Below are 22,231 nucleotides of genomic sequence, written 5' to 3' on the forward strand. Positions count from 1 at the left end.
GTGTCCATTGGTCAGAACAGGGCATGGTGTCAGGTATCAGAAGGACAAGAACAGAGATCAGGTTATTTGGTCCCTGACATAGTAGAGAATGGATCTAGAATTCAGTATTTTGCTTTCCCTTTTCAGGGGAAAACATACCTAATCTGAGAGATGTTGGAGCTCAGAGTGTTTCCCAGCCCCCTCCTCTCTGGTCCACCCTTTGTCAAACTCTGAAATCAGGCTCTTCTCTAAACTACTACCTTCAAGACTGTGACCCCTCCCATCTGTGTGATGCTAACCCCTGGTTGTGTGACACAGACATTTGTCTCCAGTGACCATAACCCAGCCCTCTGGTGCTGGCCTGACCCCTCTGCCTGACACTGAACCCCTCCTTGAGATATATCAGCTTTTCCTTTCATGTCACTGTCCATCCAGTCGTTTATTCAAGCAGCCAGCCAGTGACTTATATTATGTGTCTGACTCGTGCTAGGCTCTGTGCTCACTGTAGAGGGGCCTAAATGTGACGTGCTGCTCCGCCTTCGGAGAGCTTGTAGACTAGTGGGAATGATAGGCTCATAAAAAGGCAATCACAAAACAAATTCAGAGGTAAAACTCTACCTATATCATTGTCTAGGTGGAAATATTAGCAAAACACATTGTCTGGTAAATGATTTGGATCCCAAATGTATAAGGAAATCTTTAAACTCAACAACAAGAACATGAACAACCCAATTAAAAGTGGGCCAAATATCTGAACAGATACCTTCCCAAATGTCTCAGTCTGTTCGGGCCACCATAACAAAACACCACAGATGGTGGGGCTTAAACAACTGACATTCATTTCCTCACAGTCCTGGAGGACTATCAGGGTGGCAGGAAATTCAGTTTCCCGTGAGAGCTCTCCTCCTGGCTTTGCAGGCCCCTGGGTCCTCATGTGGCACTTCCTCTGCAGTTACATGTACGGCTCTCTCGTGCCTCTTTTTATAAGGACACTAATCCTATCAGAACAGCGCTCCACCCTTATGAACTCATTTCCCCCAGATTATTTCCTTGCAGCACCTGCCTCCAAATACAGTCACTGGGGTTTAGAGCTTCAACATAGGAATTTTGGGAGGACACAGTTCACTCCATAATAACAAAGAAGAAGTATAGATAGCAAATAGAATATGAAATTCTCAACATACATTAGAGAATTACAAATTACAAATTAAGGCAACAATGAGATACCCCTGCACACCTGGTAGAATGGCTGAAGTTTGCTGCCCAGAACGCCAAATGTCGGTGAGGGTGTAAACAACAAGAATATTCATTTATTGCTGGCAAGTACAAAATGTACAGCCACTTTGGAAGACCTTTTGGTGGTTTCTTAAAAGCTAAACATTATCTTCCCATACAAGCCAGCAACCGCTCCCCTGGGTACTAACTGAAGGAGTTGAAAACTTATGTCCACAAAATCTTACACATGAATAATTACAACAGCTTTAGTCATAACTGCCAAAGCTCGGAAGCAACCAAGATGGGTAAATGGGTAAACAAAGTGTGGTGTATCCACACTGGAATATATATTATTCAGTGATTTTAAAAAATGAGCTATGAAGAGGTGAAAGAAAAAAAAGATGAAAGACATAGAGAATACTTAAATGCATATTACTAAGTGATAGAAGCCAGTCTAAAAATATTATATATCGAATGGCTCCAATTTATGACATTTTGAAGAAGCAACCTAGAGAGACAGTAAAAAGATGAGTGGTTGTCAGAATTTAGGGAGAAGGGGAGAGGGGTGAACAGGCAGAGCACAGGGCATTTTTAAGGAAGTGAAATGATTCTGTACGATACCCTAATTGTGGATACGTGACATTATGCCATTGTCCAAACCCATAATACTATATAACATGAAGAGCAACCCTATGGACTTTAGTTACTAATAACGTGTAATAAACTATGGACTTTAGTTACTAATAACGTGTCAATGTTGGTTCAGCAGCTGTAACAAATATACAGCATCAATGCAAGATAATTAATTAAAAAAAAAAAACCAGACTACTCAGTGGCCGAATCCAGGTAATGGGGATATAGGTATACACTGCCAAATTCTTTCAGCCTCGTTGCATGTTTTAAATTTTTCATAATAACATGTGGGAGAAGTTTTTGAGGTTTAAGTTAGTTAACATAGAGTGTAGTATTAGTTTCAGGGTTACAATATAGTGACTCAACACTTCCATACATCACCTGGTGCTCCTCACAGCAAGTGCCCTTCTTAGTCCCCAACACCTCACCCCCTCCCCTCTGTAACCACCAATTTGTTCTCTGTAGTTAAGAGTCTGCTTCTTGGGACGCCTGGGTGGCTCAGTCAGTTAACATCTGCCTTTAGCTCAGGTCATGATCCCAGGGTCCTGGGATTAAGTCCTGCATCGGGCTCCTTGCTCAGCAGAGAGTCTGCTTCCCCTCTGCCTGCCTCTCTCTCTCTCTCTCTGACAAATAAACAAATAAAATCTTAAAAAAAAAAAAAGAAGTCTGCTTCTTGGTTTGCCTCTCTCTCTCTCCTTTTTCCCCTATGCCCCTCTGTTTTGTTTCCTAATGCAGGAAAAAAAATTTTTTTAATTGAGTTGTGTGTCTTGAGCACAAGGTTAAAGATACTTCTTCAGTCTATATTGTATGTAAAGAAGGAGTATTTAAAAAGCTATACTTTACCTGGGTCTTAGAGAAGGGGAAGGAGCTTGTCTGGCATAAAAAGAAGAAAAAAAATAATTCAAAAAAAGGACAAGGCTTCTGTCAATGCATGAAAACAGGAAACAACGTGGGGTGTTTGCAGAATAGCAAGCATGTATTATAGCTGAAGTGTTAAGAACCAGGTGGAGAGAGAAACAGGAATTATATAATGAGAAGCATTATTATATAAGCCTTGCATATATGACTTGTGTCTTTATTGTGTGGGAGATAAGGAGCCAATAAATTTATTATTTTATGAAATTTTATCAAATATTTTGGACAGACCCTAAGCCCAGTGTTCATGCCCTGCATAAACCCCAACTTCCTTTCCTTGGGTGTGGGACCTGTGTCTTCCTTTGAACTAATAGAATATGGCACAATTATGGGATGACATTGTGATAATTGCATTGGTACGTAATATTAACGTTGTGTATACACACACACACACACACACACACACACACACATCCACCTTGCTAGCATGCACAAGGGAGAGTCTTCCTACTGGCGTGGGGAGGTAAGCAGCCATACTGAAGAGACATAAGTGGCAAAGAGCTGTGTATGGATGACCTCTCTGCACTAAGGATAGCCTCAAGGACCTGAGGGCAGCTTTCAGGGGACAGCCTGCAAAACCCGAGCATCCAGCATCGTACAACCAGAAGGAAATGAATTCTGCCAACACCCTGAATAAGCTTAGAAGCAAATTCTTACCTCAAAGCCTTGTTAGACCCTGAACAGAGGACTCAGCTAAGCCATGCTTGGACTCCTGATTCATAGAAACTGTGAGATAATATGTGTTGTTTTAAGCTGTTCAATTTGAGGCAAGGTTTTTATGCAACAATAGAAAACCAATGCAAATGCATACCGTGTTCCAGTACTTTACTAGATAGTGATGATTTAGTGGTAAGGGAGATGAGATGATAAAGACTAACAGAGGAGATGGGTGTAAGAAGACTTGCCATGATGAACATCACAATGGGGGAAGAAAAGGGAGGTAGAAACACACAAAGCAGGGACACTAGCCTGAGGGTCAGAAGAAGACCTCCTTGAGGAAGATATGTTCAAAGCTCAAAGGATGAGAAGAAGTTAGCCAAATGAAGAGATGGGGGAAAAGTCTCTGGAAAGATGAATGAGGACTCAAAAGAGAAGAGCACGTATGAAAGAGAGTGAAGACAGAACAAGAAGAATCCTACAGAGCAGACCGTTCAGGAGTTGTCAAGTAGGCACTGCCTACAAAGACCCAGGAGGCAACCGGTGTCATATAACAAGAGCAGATCAAGGGAGCACATCCTTGGGCTCCATATTTTAGATGGAATAGGCTCTATCTTGTTTAAATGGTTATAGGAGGAAGTCAATAGGTAGGGGAAATGGAAAAATATAAAGCAGCAGAGATGCTCAATAGAGTGGTCCATGAAGAAGTCAGAAGAGAAGTGATCCACGTCACAGGTGGAGGTAGGAGCTGGAGATAATAGGGTCTCACTTCCAGGAAGGACGGAAAAGAATGAGGAAGAAAAGCACTAAGTAAGTTTGCAGAGCGGGAGGTGGGAAGCTGAAGTTATCGCTGATGGTTTCAACCTCCCAGCTGGACATCATTCACTGCAGATGAAGCACCGAATGCCGGAGGAGACAGGAGAATGCTTGAGGTGGTCATTATGGAGAATTGTACAGAGAGTGACTTGGGAAATGCAGCATTGCCAGTACGAGTTGAAGGCATAATTTAGAAATGAACAGATGAGCATTTTATTAAAAACTCTGGGATAATATAAATGTGGTTCAGTAAAGGGGGCAAGAGGCATTGGGCAGTGAATCAGACACAGGGAGCAGGGAGAAACTAGGAGTGCGACTGTTGGAGAAGACAGGGAAACAGAGGGCTTGTGCTTTGGATGGCCAAGAAGTAGAAGAAAAGGAAGTATCTTGAATTAAATGGCCTTAGTATCCACAGTTGAGAATTTGATTATCTTTGTTTATGTGTCCGGATAAGCTATGGGCTTAGTCATAAGCCAGCTTTTTCTTTTTTTTTTTCCTTTAGTGGAGGAGGAAAAGCAGAGTATATTAGTGCCCCAGAGCCAACCCTCCTCTCCTCCCCGGCAATCTCTACAGATGCGTGGATTCACCACCTCCCTCGTGGGATGGAATGCCAAACCTCTTCACTTTGTAGAGTCTTTTCGTTCTGTGTCACTATTCTGTCTCATCTCACTGACCCTCTCTGAGCCCTTTACCCTTTTTAGTAGATGACCTCATATCCCACTGCCTCTCCCCTATTTGTGACTCCACGGCCTCTCACTCTGGGCCCATACTTTTAGGTGACTTGGAATCCTCTCAATTCCGTAATTTCAGGTGTCTTGGTCAATGGGTCTAGGATGCTCTACGTCTCTGCATTCTATGCCAGTGTGAGAGAAGGCCTGAGCCTTGCTCAGAGCTCCTGCCACTATAGCACGGAGCTCTGCTGAAGTCTGCAACTACCAACCGTAAATACACAACTCCCCTCTTGTTATTGCCCAGACATTATCTAAGATCAAGATCTTCGCCTCCAGCTGTCTGCTAGACATGACCACCTTCGTGTCCTTCAAGGATCTCAAATATAACACACCCATCGCTCCTACTCATTACTGTGCTCTGAGCCTTAACCCAAGAAAACTTTGGCTCTCTGCATATTATGTTTGTGACCCACCATCTACACAGATGCCCAAGTCAGAAACCTGGGCGTTATTCCAGACACTTCTCTTCCTCTTTCTACTCACAGTCAATACATGTGAACTCTGCAGGCTCTGGTTCTTTAGTATTTCCCAGTTCAGGAGTTCGATGACTTTCTATTGCAGAGGTTTTAATGACACCCCCTCTGATTCCAACAGGATAAAAATCGAAATTCCTTCACCCAACAGGTCAGGCCTTCACAATCTAACCCTTGCTCACCTATAAATAATCATCCTTTATCATATCTGGTCTCTTCCTCTACAGACAATTTACTTTCTACCCTCCAGGATTATTTATTTAGATACATTTTCCAGAACGTGCCACATTTTTGTCTTTTCTGACTTACTTCACTGTTCCCTCAGATTTATAATATTCTCCCCTAATTTGTCTGCCTCGCTGGTGAAATGTCCCCTGGCTGTGACACCTGGAATGTTTTTTTTTTTTCTCTGCTGTCCTGAAGCTTATTTCTCACCTCCATTTTAAAAGAGTCATAAGGTGTTGTGATCGGCTGCTCGATGGCCAAGCATAGGTCATGTTCTCTCATGGATCCCGAGCATATGCAGTGTCTGCTAAGCAGCTCATAGCTCAATACTTTTTGAAAGGAATGAACGCATGGCGGGCACTTTGTTACGTTGTCCATCACGCTTGCAGTTAACGTATAAAGAGATCAGGGGTCACAGCATAAGTTCAAAGTGTCATTTTTTTTTTTACTGGATGTTTTCTATTTGGATTCTGTCCAAGAACAAGAAAGATCAAGACAGTTGTGAATTCAGTATAGAAATCATGAAGCTGTTGCCCTGGGGGGCAGAGGAACGGAGCGCCTCAGTGCGTACTAATAGTTTTCATGATCCATTTTGCATAGGGATGAACTTCTGTGAAGAACCCTTCACTTCCCAGAGTGACGCTTCCTTTGTCCCACGACAAGATTCCATGCAGCCTCCCATCACAGATGGCTGGAGCAGCTGAGACTTCCTGCCAGAGAGAGGGAACAGGAGATCAATGTTGCTTTGTCCTCGTGGAAAAATAACAAATCCCAAGATATGGCATATTACGGTCTCAGAGGCATCTAGAGGGCTAGACTCATTTTTCTTGAAAGGTAACAACCCTTTCTTCACATCCACCTAGATCTCACCTCTCTCAGTTCAAGCTTGAGCCCAACCTGAGTGCAAGCAGGAAGAGAAAGGACAAACAGTTCTACCCAGAACTGTAAAATGAGGGAAGGGGAATTAATGACCGACCCAAAGACCTGGGGGGAGAAGAAAGGGACTCCAGGCCTTTTGGATGAGCACCATTTGATTTTCCACAATCACCTCTCCTCTTCAGGGACCCCTTGCTATCTTTCTATCTGAAGAAAGGAAAGATACCTTGACTTTAGAGATGATGTTTAAAGGTTGTCCCACACACATGATGTGTACTGCCGTTCTCTGTCCTACCATATTCCTGCACTCATCGAAGGGTTGAGAAGGCTGGCTTATCCAAGTCAGGATGTCAGGGTCACTAACTGTGGGGAAAAAAAAAACCAAATGAAGTCCACGTTTCCTCTGCTTGTCACACAGTCTTGTGATGGCTCCCTACTCTGTAAACACACTCCATCCTTCTTAGGGTTTCTCGCTCAGTATCTACGTCAGAGCAGCAGACTCAGAGCGTGACGTTCTCCTTACACCAGCCATCAGATCTGTCATTCTCCATCTCCTCTGCCTAATTTAGAAAGCTTTGAAAACCCACCAGAAGATTATAAATGACCATGAAAACAGACACAAAGCCATCGTCCCTAAGAAATCTTTATACTTGGTATCTACTTCAACTTCTTCACATTTAATCATAAAGGGAGAAAACTATTTTTGATGCTTTTTCAATGAGATAGATTGTTTATACATGGATTATTTATAAGTGTGTGTATGTGTATGTGTAAGTATCCATGTAGATCTCCTCCAAAGAAGTCAGAATCCTCAGCTCCCTCATTGCAATGGTTACTCTACCGCTAACCTCAGGATGCAAGGATTCTAACTAAGGGATTATATAATTCTAATCTCTGGTGGGGAGTGACAAGGAGGAAGGAAACAAAAAACTGATTAGAGATTGTTCAAACTAACCCTAGTGTTACTTACGGAGCAGGCTTTTTCTGATAGTGTAGCCAACCTAATGGCCTAAAACAGAAGGTGTCAACTCGGAAAAGAGAGAGGGGAGTTAGGTTCAGTTTTAAGTTTTTAAGTTTTTATGGGAGTTGAATTGGAATGTGTAGAAAGTAGCCAAGCATTTGAAATAATGAATTCCTAATAAATATTCAAACCCTTGCACCAAAGAGCTTACAGAATTAGTTTGTCACTATGATTCTGACATGCAGAACCTATGTGGTAAAACCTTTGTATGATTTTATTTTGTTTTCAAACAGTATGTAATAAATTACTTTTGCAATTACTTTGAATAAGACTTGCAAGTCAAGGATAAAAATCATAAGCTTCAATTTGTTCAGAAAATATATTCACTTAGATTCCCAGAAATGTTGCTTGTGGATTAAAAATGAAGTTGCCAAATCCTGAGAATATAAAACTTCCCCTTTTTATTTGTTTTTACAGGACAGATGGATTGTTCTGTGGCCATTGTTCTGCAGGGCTTTAAACCTGATTAATGTCATGACAATTGCCTCAGTGAACACAGTTTCATCAAGACAATCAATATCACTTTTTAAAGTCAGCCAATCAGACCCCATGCAATAAACATGCCTCAAAGAGCCAAGCAATGAACAACAACCATGCCCCTACAGATGTCAACCCCCTTAAGCTTCTGAAAGTCCTCCAGTCACTGTACCAAAAGCTTCCCCCAAACTCCATCTAGGCCCAGTACTCTGCTCTGCTCAGTAAGATGGGTGTCTGCTCAGCTTTGCTCTTCCTTACTATAATCATTAATCAATTTAGCTTTATCATTTCATTTCAGATATTGAGTGATGGCCCCATCATCCTTTGACAATCCCTAAAGAGAGTATGATGGGTTATTAGCCGCCACAGGAAGTAAAGACCCACCAATGGCCAACAAATGTGTAAGAAAGCAATGTCTTCCTAACGTGGCCTTGGTAAAACATGCTCCTGCAGAGACCAGACCCTCTCTGCCCCTGCCGATAGAGCTCAGAGGCTGGAGGCGTGTGTGCATGCAACAGGGTCGGTGGCCATTTTTCACAGAGGTGGGTCAGGCCAGAGAGACACCAACAGTATGTCATAAACACCCCCCCGGTGCAGGCCCTGGTATCTGCCTCTGAGGGGGAGCTTTTGGGTGAAGCAGTAGGTAGGTGTAAGAGTTGCACTCTGTGGGTGGAAGAGCTCCCTCAGCTACCCTCATCTCTCAGGGTCCACTTGAGTGAATCACCACCAACATACGTTGGGCTGTCTGTGGCAGGAGGCTGGAAGTGTCCTCTGTCACCTCACCATATGTTCTGTTTTGTTTTTCCCACTGCTGTTGGATGAATTGCTTGGGGGACTTTCAGCAGCTGTCAATGAGACAGTAAGCCAGCCTCCCACAGGATGCCTTGATACTGTTTTTAGAGTGAGGGCTCCTGGTTCCTCCACCATTATCTCAATTTAGTTCCCTGGACTTTGGTCTTGAATGTTCTAGAGATAGGACGGTTCCTGCCTGGTCCACTCATTGGTGTCAGATTGGCTGCCCTGTATCAGTCTCTGAATGATGTCACTTGGCTTCCAATCTTGGTAGGATAAGGCCCTGGCAATAATCACTGTAGGGTCAAGAACATTACCTCATGGCAGCCATTCCCTTCAAGTACATCCCTCCACATTTTTCCCCAGCTCCAAAACCTCCTCAGGACAATCAAAGAGTCAAACACTTACGGTTTTTGTATTCATTCCAAGTCCAGGTTGGGATAAAGCAGGAATCATTAAATGTTAAGGGCTCCATAGATATGGCGATGGTCCCCACGTGGGAGTCGAGTACAGCAGCCTTGGACAGTTTTATCAGCATCAGGTCATTCTCCAGAGATTGTGCCTTGAACTCAGGGGCGGGGATAATCAATGAGTAATTCCGTATCTGCTCTTTCTTATTTCTGATGCTGGGTTGATATACTCCCAGTCGGATTTTAACACTTTGGAAGAAAGAGGGCAGGGAGGTGGGAAAGAGCAGGTCACAGAATGTCAGAATGGCCACAAATGTCAGAAGTGACCTTTCCGAATCATTTTCACTTTCTCATACCTGAGAACTGAAGTGACCTGCTCTGGTTTGTCAAATTGTACTAGTACTAGTTTATGGTTGTATTAGGGTCTAGAGTTGGTGTATATATAAAATCTGGCATGTATCTGCACAGTCTAGTTTTATTACTGTTACTAAGAATTGGAAAATCTGAATAGGCGGGTAATAGAGATGTGTCTACACCACATTCTCTCAAACAGCCCTTGAGCGAGTGTATCATACCCTTCACTTCTGGATATTTTTAGGTCCCTCCTAGTCTCTCTCAAGCCCATGTCACTATATCTACACTGCCCTGCCTTCTTTGTCATTGGTCCCCAAGGCTCTTAGTCTATCAGGATTCCCATTATGATTTTCCATTATATTTCCTGGACACATTCAAACACACCCACTCCATCACCAGGAGTCCAGTCATGCCACAGATACAAGTGCCAATTCCTGCCAAAAACAATTCATGCACTAGATCTGGCTAAGAAAAGAACATCGAGTTTTCCAATTCCCATTCTTGGGGGGGATGAATTATCTTTCCTCTGTATGTCTTATCCTGTGTCGAGCAGGACGTACATCTGTGTTCGAATAAATGGTCTTGAATGACCAGGTGGCTGAGAGCTCTGAGTTTGAAATGAGCTTGAATTGGTCTGCTCCTTCCTGTAGACTCCTGAAACTCTGAATAGGTCCCAGTCACACAGCACGTTCTCATGCAGTTACAGCAGGGATGAAGTTTTATGAGGGAGAGCAGGATTTTGTGCGGTGCCCCCTTGTCCTTCTCCTGCTACCTGTATCCTGTGGCTTCTGCCTGATTCTTCCCCTCACCCTGTGGCCATTCCCCTACTCACTGCAGGCCACACTGGTCTTCGAGTTGGCCAAATACCTTCACTACTTCCGGGACTCTATGTACCCTGTCCCCTCTGCCTGGAATGTTCCCCAGGCTTTGTGCATTCAGCCGCCTCCTCGTCTTCCTGTTGGTCTTCTCTCTTCAAAGAGGCCTGACATGACCACCCTAACTAAAGCAGATCTCTGGTTTCATTCCTGTATGTTACAGCTTGCCACTCTTCTGGTGTTTTATTTTTGGGTGTTTATTTGTTTTGGCTTACGTCCTATACTGGAATGTAAGCTTCAGGAGAGAAAATTTATTTCTATCTTGTTCCCTTGATCTCTGCTCAGTGCATTAAACAGTTCCTAGCACATAGTAAATGCCCAATAATATGTTGAATGAATGAATATTATTTATTCTCCATGAGAGGGTCTCCTGACACCTTCCTATCCATCTCCTCTTAATCCGCCCAAATGGGTATTATTTTTCCTATTGGGAAGGAGATCCTCTCTCTTCCCTGGTCTTCTAGTTCCCCTAGGATGTCATTATGACTTGCTGGGATACCCCACCAGAGCTTCTTAAGTTTAAACAGATCCCTCCCTGCTCCCAGGAGCAAAGCGATACTTACGGTAAGGGGCAGTGGGCAGCCGTCAGTACCCACTCAGGGTGAATTAGAGACCCCACACAGGGTTCTGACCTGGACTGCAGATAGACCATGTAAGGAATAGTAAAATCTTCTGGTAGATTCAGGTCATCATCTTTAGAATCTCTGGCCAGAGCAACTCCTAAAGAATTGATGGGGTCACAGGTGGAAAGAGAGTCAAACAAGATGAGAGGCAAGAGTTGGCTAGGGTAGTTTTTTCCAAGCTAAGGTTTTTCAAGATAATACCAGGGACTACAAATTATTTTAAACATCTTTTTAAAAATCAGAGGGTATCATACATGTCACCAAAGCTATACACGTTAGGGACATTGACACATGTCTTTGCTTGAGATGGAAATATATTAAAATTCTGTGAAACTAACACATGGGAGGATCAGAAACCCTGTTTGGCCATGTGGTATATTACAAAGATGGGGGGGGGGGAATGAATTATTCCTTTCAAGCCATCGTTTATTTTGCAAAACATTATTTTTAATTAACTTTTGCCAACTAAACATGGAAGTCATAATTACATACCACCTAACTTTGGCAGTCAGAAGGATGGAAAGGCTTGAGGCAGGGCCATAGGGCTTCTAGTGCACCCAGCCCACCTGCCTTCCCTGCCCACTCCTCTGGGCCCACCTGCTCAGACAGAGGGAAGCATGGCTGGCTGGGAAAAGTGGCAGTCTAGAGAATCAATCTAGAGTCTCAGGAGAGAGGGCGGCACTACTGTGATGTAGCCCAGCATGCCCGCAGGCCTCAAAGGGACTGTGAGAGCACCCTGATGGGATAAGTCAGCAGGGGGAGGGGTTCTTTTGTTTCCTTCAACAGTTAATTGAAGGAAATGCCCACCCCTTCCTGTGTCTTCAGTTGTGGCTGCCTGCACCCCCTTCTGACCCTCCCCACCCTCCTCTGCACCACCCTATCCCTCTCCAGGAGGCCAAGGCCAGCTGCTCACCAGCTGTGCTCAGAAGAGTAAAGATGAGACAGAGCTTCATGGCAGGCAGCGATCTTGCCAGAAGCACACTAGTTGAATCAAGCCGTGAGGCGTCCCAGTCTTTAGTCCAAGTGTCCTCGGCCAGGACAGCTGGACAGAAATGTTAATTGGGGCTTAGAGAGAGAAGCAAGGTCTTATAGCAGCCTTGAGACTAGTGCCGCTCAAAACCCAATTATACAAGGCCCAGCTTGGCGCTGTCTCTCATGCAGGGTGGAAAAGGAAGGAGCAGACCAATTCAAGCCCCTGATGCCTCTTCTCTAATCCCAGGTATCTCAGGAGTCCTGATGTATCTGCTGACATTTCTCCTCCCCTCTCTGTGACATGGCCTTTCTTTATTGTCCCCTCCTCCCTTTGTGACTGTGTCCCCCCTCTCTCTGCCCTCACTTGCCATCTCCCTTCTTCTAAAGGGTCCCTCTGTGATTCTCAGAGACTCACCAAATATTCAGATATGAAATGAATTGCATAAATCATCCCCTGTCCCCCATTTTCCTGATGAGGGTGCTGTGATCCTCATGGAAGTTGTTGGCAAAGTCAGGACTCAGAACTGAATCTCTGACATGTTGAACTTTATCTGAGCCCTGTGCTCCCAGAAAACAGTGACTGTTAGAAATCCTCGGAATTTTGTGTTCAGGGAAATGGCCACAAAGAACTACCTTCCACACAGAAGTTACTAGAGATTTTGTCCACCATTCTCACGGCTCCCATAGAACTCAGGACGACTCTCTTGTTTACCTGTGACAAGACCCAACACAGACCTTTCCCCTTGTACTTGCACCTTGCTGAGGTGGCCGGAACAGACCCTCCCAACTCCCTGGTCTTTTTTTTTTTTTTTTTTTAAGATTGTATTTAGTTATTTGACAGAGAGAGAGACAGCGACAGAGGGAACACAAGCAGGGCGAGTGGGGGAGGAAGAAATGGGCTCCCAGCGGAGGAACCTGATGCGGGGCTCCATCCCAGGATTCTGGGATCACGCCCTGAGCCGAAGGCAGCCACTTAACGACTGAGCCACCCAGGTGCCCCCCAACTCCCTGTTCTTTGTCTCATGAATGATTAGCAAAGCTTAGAATTCCTTTTTCCCCTGAAACTGGCTAAACACAGAGAAAACACTTTTTGTTCACCTGAGAAGTCCCCTGACTGCAACACAATTGTTTTTCTCAACTGCAAATCTCCCACCTGTAACTTGATTATTTCTCCTCATAGAAGTGTTAAGGCAAAACCATCCTGCTGAGACACTCTGATCTTTGGATCTGGGGAGCTCTTACTGCAATGGTCTGAATAAAATCAATCTTCTTACTTGTTCAGTTTTTGTCCTTGACTTTGATTATTCTTCAATGCACTACACTCCTGTTTATAAGTTAGTCTTTCATGAGAACTTCTTGAATGCCCCCTATATGAGAAAAAATATTTAACAAAGGGCTATCTATCCTATGTATCAAAAAATATTGACACAAGGAGCTAAGCTTCTATGGGCAGATATCGCTTTATTTTACAGGGTATGAAAGGTCATAACCACGAGGCGGACAGCTGAGAGTCATCCAGAGTTTTCAGGAGCAAGTGGTAAGTATGTGAACTCATCTGTTCCTATGATTAGCCATAACAAGAAAAAAACACTTTTTTCTCTAGGCAGTTGTTCGTAATCTCAGATTGTTACCTCTTTATATATGTCCTTATTCTTGCTCCAAAGATACCATGGCTTCCTGGATCTTCTGAATTATGAATTAGGTATTTATGTGTAGTAAATACATGTTAGTGCGGATATCTCTTCTGACTCTACAAAGTGGCTTTTTATTTTTAATTGTAGTATGTTTTCATAGGTCTTTTTAAAAAAAGATTTATTTATATAAGAGTGAGAGAGAGAGAGAACATGAGAGGGAAAGGGGCAGAAGGAGATGGTGGGAGAGAGAATCCTCAAACAGACTCCCTGCTAAACCCCATGAGGGGCTCCATCCCAAGACGCTGAGAGCGTGACCTAAGCCGAAGTAATGTCGCCCAGTTAACCACCTGAGCCACCTGGGAGCCCCTGTTTTCATAGGTCTTTTTATGTGTTTCTCTGATTCCACGGTTGATCCTAGAACAACATGAGTTTAAACTGCATGGGCGCATTATTTGTGGACTTCTTACAGCACAGAACTGCAAATGTATTTTCTCTTCCTTATGGTTTTCTTAATACCATTTTATTTCTCCTTTACTTGGTTGTAAGAATAGAGAATGGAGCACATGTACCAAGTATGTGTGAATCAGCTGTTTGCGTGACCAGTAAGGCCTCTGGCCTACAGTGCGCTATTCGTACTTAAGTTCTGGGGGAGTCACAGGTTATCCAAGGGTTTTTGACTCTGCAGGGTGTTGGTGCCCCGACCCTCACGTTGTTCAAAGGTCCACTGGACTTTAGAAGCAGGTCTGTGCTTTCCAGTCACCCACCCCTTTATGCAGTTTGCTTTTCCTGCAGTGTTTGCGTGGGTCAGCAGTACAGTCTATAGTCTCTGTTTGTTTCCTGTCTACCAGGGAGAATATATATGCCCTGGAGGTAGGGTTTCGCCTGTTTTCTTCTGCTGTATCTTTAGTGCATAAAACAGGGTCGGCACACTGTAGGTCTTCAGTAAGTATTCGTTGAGTAAGTGCTTGAATAAATGAATAGACTAGTTACATTGTCTCCACTGAGGGACAGGCCAGGTTTATTTAAACAATCCTCTGTTAAATGGATATTTGAGTTGTTTCTGGATTTTCAGGATTTCGTAGACAGTATATCGGTAAGCAGTCTAGACTACTCTAGTGGAGATTGTGGCTGCCTCCTTTCGATCTACTCGTCCTTCTCTTGGTGACTATCCTGATAAGTACTCAGTTAACCAAACATGTACCATGAAGGCCAAATTTCTTGCAGAATGAAAAGCCCAGCCCTTGCTCTGCCGCTATGCCATGTCACTTCATTGTAATTTAGCATAATCCCCTTAGATTATTGGCTCAGGGTGTGCAAGTGACCAAATTCAGTTAAAGACACACAATATGATGTCTGCCAGGGGCATCTGGGAAAGAAGCTGTCTAGATCTGTGGGGAGCAACTTTATCTCTCTCCCTGGATACAGACAAGGGAGAGTAGGGCCCCGAGGGCCATTTCGATCACAAGGTTTTATTCCTAGAATAAACTGACCCTAATGAGAGTAATGACAGTAATGCACGGGGAAGAGGCAGGAATAAGTTGGATCCTTGACATTTTTGCATTGCTGTGTCAAAACGTCCTTGAAACCCTCCGCATTTCTAAGCTTCCATATGAATTGGATATTCTATTCCTTGCAACCGAATGACTTCTAAATGCTACACTCCCATTGATACCTTGTTTCTGTTTTTATATGCATGTTGTAATAGGGTAGAGTTCTGGAAGTGAAGTTGCTGGGTCAAAGGGCATACAGATTTTACATTTTAATATAAATTACAAATTACAAAGAGTCAGATTTTAAAAAGTCAAGAGACAGAAAGTGACAAGAGAGGCTAAAAGGAACTATTGAATGGTATCAAGATATAGGATTTGTTTGTTTCTTTAATACTTTTCATTGGGCCTGCACTGATCGCTCATCTTTCATCTATGTCAGATAGCCTGCCAGGTCTCTGAGGTCTCTGAATCTGCCCTCAAACTGTGCTGAGGTGGGTAGGGGGATATCAGTGGTGGTGCTGGGGTGGAATAGAAAGCATTCAGAGGAAACAGGAGAATCATTAAGCTCATTTGTTTCTGTAGAAAAGCCTGAGACGTTTAGCCAAGGTAGAACTAAAGCTACCCGTTTTAACAAAGAAGAGTTATATATGAAATTAACTTAGGCTCTATGCAAGCATGAACGCAACTCAATGAGAACTAAGGCAGTAAGTCAGCACAGCTTAGTTACGACCAAATATTTAAGAGCCTTGAATGCAAGGAAAAGGAAATTGGGCTCCATCCTGGTGACATTGACAAGGCGATATCAAGGGCTCAGGATTGCTCCCTATGAATGTGCCATCCAGAGTTACAAAGAAATAGACATTTGGTAATGGGGGTGTACCTTCCCATACTTTCCTCTTCTAAGATACCCACTTTGGACTGCATGTTTGTGTCCCCCCAGCAAGTGTATGTGCTCAAACCCGAATCCTAGGTGGGATGGTATTAGAAGGTAGGGCCTTTGCAAGGTCTAGATAAGGTCATAAACGTGGAGTCCCCATGATGGGATTAGTGTCCTTATAAGAAGAGACTAGAGCCCTCTCTCTGCCATGTGGGGACACAGTGAGAAGGCCACTATCTACAAGCCAGGAAGTGGGCCCCCACTATTTCAATGGCAACTTGATCTTGGACTTTCCAGCCTCCAGAACCATGAGAAATTAGTTTGTGGTTTAAGCCACCTAGTCTATGGGATTTTTGTTACAGCAATCTAAACTGACTAAGACAATATCCCTCCTTCACCTTATTACTGAGGATGGGAATATTTCCCCCTCAAATCTCCTCCACCTGCTCCAATGTTGCCACACTCAGAACCCATGATGTCTTTTTCCTGCATCCATACCAGATATGCCCAGGAATCATGTGCTGGGACCTGTACTCGAAACCAACTCTGTAGCCCAGTCTTCTATGAACTCGGTGTAATAGATCTATTTTCTGCAAACGTACCTGCATTTGCACTTCCTTTTTCCTATAGTTTAAAACACCATGTGATTTGGGCTGGGATTTAATATTTAATATTTAATAATTTGGGCTGGGGGACTCTGGTGGAAGAGGGGTACAGATTGCCTGCGGACATCGAGGCTGCTACAGCGATACAACCCCAGTGGGAAAACCAGAAAGATCTTAGAGAACTGGAACATACAGGTCAGTAAAACCTTGGAGAATGCAGGAAATCGGTGATTTGTAAAAATTTCTTCACCTGGTGGTTTCCCTCATCTAGCCTCACAGAGTTTCAGATAGGTTAGAGCACAGAAGGAGACCATGGTGTCACAGCCCTGGCAATGCCTCGGGATTCAGGACAACTAGAGCTTGGTCTCCCCCTCGCTATGAGTTTGGGGAAAGACTTTGGGCAGTTGATTTTCACATTCTGCACCTTGGTGTCATCATCTGTTCAAAAATGTGACGGTAACATTGACCTCTAAGCTTATCCCTGCTTATATCCTCAATGCCCCACACAGAGCCTTACAGATAGTGGGTGGTCGGGAAATTCATTTTGATCAGGCTGAATGAATCACAACATAATCTCTCCAATTCTATCCTCGTGTAATTGTTCAATTCTATGTCCACCCTTTTACTCCACAGCCTGTTTGAAGAGAAAGTTCATAAATACTAAGTAAGGACAGTTCTTGGACACGTGTGATGTGGAACAAAATGTTTTGATTTAGATACTGTTGTCAGATATGCGTGGAAGGTGAACGTGACTAGTAGGCTGGTGCATGGAGGTGCACGTGCGTACATGCCTAGTTGGCAGCGATGGTCTCCTGAATCCAGCTCACGTAGTTGCAGACCTTGGTGTAGACACCAGGCTTCCCTTTTTGAGCACAGCCAATACCCCAGGAGACAATGCCCTGAAGCTCTCCGTTGCAGACCACAGGCCCACCAGAGTCACCCTGCGCAACAAGGAAGAGACAGTAAGAACTCCCAACTATGCCAAGATGCGAGAAAGGCTCAGTGTTGTTTCTCCATTACCCTGGGTCCATTTTCCTAGGTTGCTGATTCTCCAGGCATTACCTTCCCTTTGCCCTGGAAATCCAATTCTCAATCTCTGACTGAATATCTCTCCTTTTCCTCCCTCCTCAGAGCTCCTGCTCTGGTCTTAGTTGAAGGCATGCAAGGCCAAGAAGGGATGAGGACTGTGAGTGCAATGCCGCCCAGCTAGCCCTGCTTATTTCAGAAGCTTCCTTCTACAATATACCTGCTCAGCAGGGCGCCTGACTGTCCTGTTTGCACAACATCTTCTGTGTATCTTTTTACTCTTGGCCCTGGCTATTAATGTCTCAAAAAGAAAATTTATCACTGATCCCAAATATATCCATGGTCCCTTGGAATCCATCCCAGAGACAGCTTTCCAATCCGTGTTTTGAGAAAGGGAACTATGGTGGAAGTGCATGAAGCTCGGCTGGAAGGAGTACAAGGAAACTGACCTGGCAAGAGTCCTTTCCACCCTGCAGGTAGCCCAGACAGATCATGTTGCTGGTGATCCTGCCAGGGTAGGCATTGCGGCAACTGCTGTCAGAGAGGATGGGGGCTTGAAGACACTGCAGGACATCAGGAAACTGCTCTGATGGGTGCAAGAGTAAAAATGGAAGAACATTACCCACAGGATTCCTGGAGTTTTTTTCCGGATCTTCCCCCCTTCCTTCCCTACTCTCTCAGATTGCCAGTAACTTCTGTTTTGGAAGAACAACCGTTATCTGCAAAGTCTTCCCAACAGTTTTAATCAACAAGTTGTTCTCTCTGACTTAGTATCAGTGACTACAGGTAAATCTAGACACTATTTCCCAAGCAGCTCTCTACTTTAGGCAGCACCAAATCCCTCTGTTCTGTCTACCTCCTCAGTTTCTACTTCTTTGCAAATCACTAATCACACTTCAACTGAATATCTGCTACCATTATCATAGCTCATTTTTGTTGAGTTTTCCAGCAAGGGAATCTTCCTGAGATTCCGGATACTCACAATCTATCCTCTGGGAACCTTGCCTTGAGTGACAATTTGGACTAACCGACCCTCAACATGTCTTTCACTTCTAGGATTTCCAGCCGTGGTGCTTTTGTTCAGGTGACACTTACCCCCGGTGCTCTGGGTATTCCCCCAGCCAGAGATGAGGCACTGGGTACCAGCAGCCGCACAGGATGTTGGCAGAGAGATAGCAGTCACTCGAGAGTTGAGGGTGGCGGGTGAGCTCAGTTTAATCAGCATGATGTCATTATCAATAGTATTTGAGTTGTAATTGGGGTGGCGGATGACCTTGGCCGGATTGATGAATTGCTCGCCACCCTCAGAGACTGCGATGTTGTATTCTCCCAGACGCACCTGGATTCGGCTGGATTAAATGATGCAAAGATCCTTCAGGACCAGCTTGCGCCTTTCCCCTTTCCCAGTTCGCCCCAGTCATGAGCATCAGCACGAACAGCATCCCCTGCAAGCATCTCCACACGCAGGTAACTGTGCACTTACGGCAGCCCTACCAGACCTGGCGCGGGTGAGAGTAACTCTAGGGGGGTGCCCTACCCCTACAGACTCAAGCCCACCATCTTGCTAGAAAGTTAGATACGTTTAGTTCCCATGACTAAGTGATGCCAATAAAAGGGTGGGAGGTGACACAGGAATTGGTGGTGACTGCTCAGCACCTGCTACTCCCCCTGGTTGGGATTACCCATGACTGTAGGGAGCTGTGGCAGGAATCAGAGACATGACAGAATTTTAAGGGGGCACAATGAATTGTGTTATTTTTAATGTTGTTCTGGAAGCTTCGTGTGGGTTATTACCTTCATATGCCATTTTTTTCCTGGTTGAGCTATCATGATTACCTTTCCATGTAAAATCCCCTCAATGCATCATTCAGTGCCCGGGGGAATGATGAAGCTCCTAGAATCTGAATGCTCGCCCCTCAAGCGTAACTGTGCAGTGTACCCTGATTGTGCTTTGGCAGGGCTGGGCCATGGGTTGATCTGAGAGAACAGGGATGTGAGGATTGGTCACTTATGACTTGTAGCAGTGAGCCGCGGACACCACCCACTGGGAATTGATGAGGGAGCCGCCACAGAAGCGGTCACCCAAATTCAGAAACACCTGGTAGGGTACAGAATTCTTCTGACAGGTGTAACCCCCAATGATCTTGTCATCATCATCAATGGGGAAAGCAACTGACAGGGAAAAGTTGGAAACAATCAGTTAAACAGATCAGATTCATTTTGGAATTTCTACTTACTGCTGTTTTTGCAGATGAACTAGAAAAGAGAAGATAATGTTTTCCTGTCTCACATAATCAGGAAATGATGTAATTTTTACATGACTTTTCCAAAATTTTATTAGCCCATACCTTTAACACATACCCTACTTATACTATTATAAGTATCTAATTTTTTAATTTATGCTTTAAACTTGATAAATATACTGTTTTTAACATATGCACCCCACCTATGCACACACACACACACACACAAACACACACCTTGATCAGAGACTCTTTATGTAATAAATTCCCTCAACAGTACTATCTAAGGGTTAAAAAATATTTTTTTAAAGATTTTATTTATTTATTTGACACAGAGAGAGGCAGCGAGAGAGGGAACACAAGCAGGGGGAGTGGGAGAGGGAGAAGCAGGCTTCCCACTGAGCAGGGAGCCCAATGTGGGGCTCGATCCCAGAACGCTGGGATCATGACCTGAACCAAAGGCAGATGCTTAGCGACTTAGCCACCCAGGCTTCCCTAAAGAATATTTTTTACACAAAACGTTGCTCAGCAGTTATGCAAACAGGTGTTCAATAAAGCTTTGCAGGAATCATACTTTTTTTTAATTACAGTAGTTGGACTAGGAAAGATATCCTCATGACGTAACGCAAAGGAAGCTATTAGAAGCCACCTAAGAATGTTCTAGCCTAGAAGGAATTGGGAGTTTTGTACTCTTTTTTTTTTTTTTAAAGATTTATTTATTTATTTATTTGACAGGATAGAGACAGCCAGCGAGAGAGGGAACACAGGCAGGAGGAGTGGGAGAGGAAGAAGCAGGCTCATAGCAGAGGAGCCTGATGTGGGGCTCGATCCCGGAACGCCAGGATCACGCCCTGAGCCGAAGGCAGACGCTTAACCGCTGTGCCACCCAGGCGCCCCGGGAGTTTTGTACTCTTGTTCCCCCAATTTCTATTTTGATCTGGCCTTAAATTTTCATGACATAATTTCATAGAACATTATACGCTTTCCCTATCCAATCTTTCCCTTATCTCAATTTTCTTTCCAACATTTTAAAATTTATTCAGCATTCTGAAGTCTGCCCACTGATTTATTAAGATTTTCGATGGCTCCCAAAGTCTATGATTATATTATATGTACCCTATTCAATTATTTTCAAGTAATTTTGAGAAAGACATTTCCAGATGTAGAGATTAATGTATTGAATTCATACCCATCCAATTCGGGAAAGTTTAATAGTAAGGTCTGTATAAAATTTGGTAGTATAAAAAACACAAATAGACATTTTTCTTTCTTTTGATGATTAAATGATATGTTACATTACATCAGAGAGACTTCATTAGCAAAGATGTTGTAAAATCAGCCCATAGCTTTTATTCATGGAAATGAAGTACCTTCACTTTTGAAGATCCTTATGGAGATGCCCATCCGAGTAGAGGAGATGTGGGCTCTGACCCTCTTAGAGTCTTCAATGAGCCCAAACTAGTCACTAGTCCCAATTTTCACTGCCAATGATTAATTCCAAATGCTTATAGAGGTCATTAATGTTAACTACCCTTTCCTTTTCTCTCTTTCTCCATAGATTTTACCTTGAAGCACAGGGCACTTTCTGCCTCTTAATACTTTCTGCACTAACTACACTTGCTCACTACCATCTTTCCCAACAAGTGAGATTTAATTATGTATAGACATTTGTAGGACTGTAGTTCCCCCCCCCCATTGTGGTTTTGTTTACCTAGGTTAACCAGAGTCAGGAAGCAGACTATCCATTTTCTGATATATCCTCCAAAGGTCATTACTAGCCTAACACTACGTCGAAATGCCTATGTCATTCACCCCACTTCATCTCATCAGGTAAGCGTTTTCTCATCTCACATCATCACAAGAAAGGTGAGTTCAGTAAAATAACATATTTTGAGAGAGAGAGAGACAGAAGAGCATAGTCACATAACTTTTATTACACTACATTGTTAGGATTTTGTTGTTCTATGTCATTATTAGTTATATTGATAATCCCTTACTGTGCCTTATTTGTAAATTAAACTTTATCATGGGTATGTATATGTGGGGGGAAATAGTATATATGGGTTCAATACTATCTGTGGCTTCAGGCATCTACTGGCAGTGGATGAGGCTGCCACAGAAAAGAGGGACTACTATAGACACTGTCGTTTCCAAATTTTAAGCACCTTGAGTACAGAGATTCTATTCAGCATTCATTGTTGTCTTTCAGAGTATAAAGTGAAAACAAATACATCATGGACACCCACAGATCCATTTATTATTATAAGCTCACCAGCAGCTCCCAGCAGGGCAAGGAAGATGAAGGTCTTCAT

At 43.7% G+C, this 22,231-nt stretch overlaps 1 protein-coding gene across 1 annotated transcript; it reads right to left on the reverse strand.

Annotated features, from left to right (window-relative positions):
- Nucleotides 1-17,441: 17,441 nt before the first annotated feature.
- Nucleotides 17,442-22,231, reverse strand: LOC113249649 (serine protease 1-like). The gene is made up of 5 exons (XM_048213001.1): nt 22,192-22,231; nt 19,692-19,848; nt 18,772-19,025; nt 18,126-18,262; nt 17,442-17,591 (listed from the first exon to the last, which is right to left on the reverse strand). The coding sequence occupies exons 1-5, from the start codon at nt 22,229-22,231 to the stop codon at nt 17,442-17,444; spliced, it is 738 nt and encodes a 245-aa protein (XP_048068958.1).

This window comes from Ursus arctos, unplaced genomic scaffold, assembly GCF_023065955.2.
Source record: "Ursus arctos isolate Adak ecotype North America unplaced genomic scaffold, UrsArc2.0 scaffold_3, whole genome shotgun sequence".
In the NCBI taxonomy this organism is placed as follows: domain Eukaryota; kingdom Metazoa; phylum Chordata; class Mammalia; order Carnivora; family Ursidae; genus Ursus; species Ursus arctos.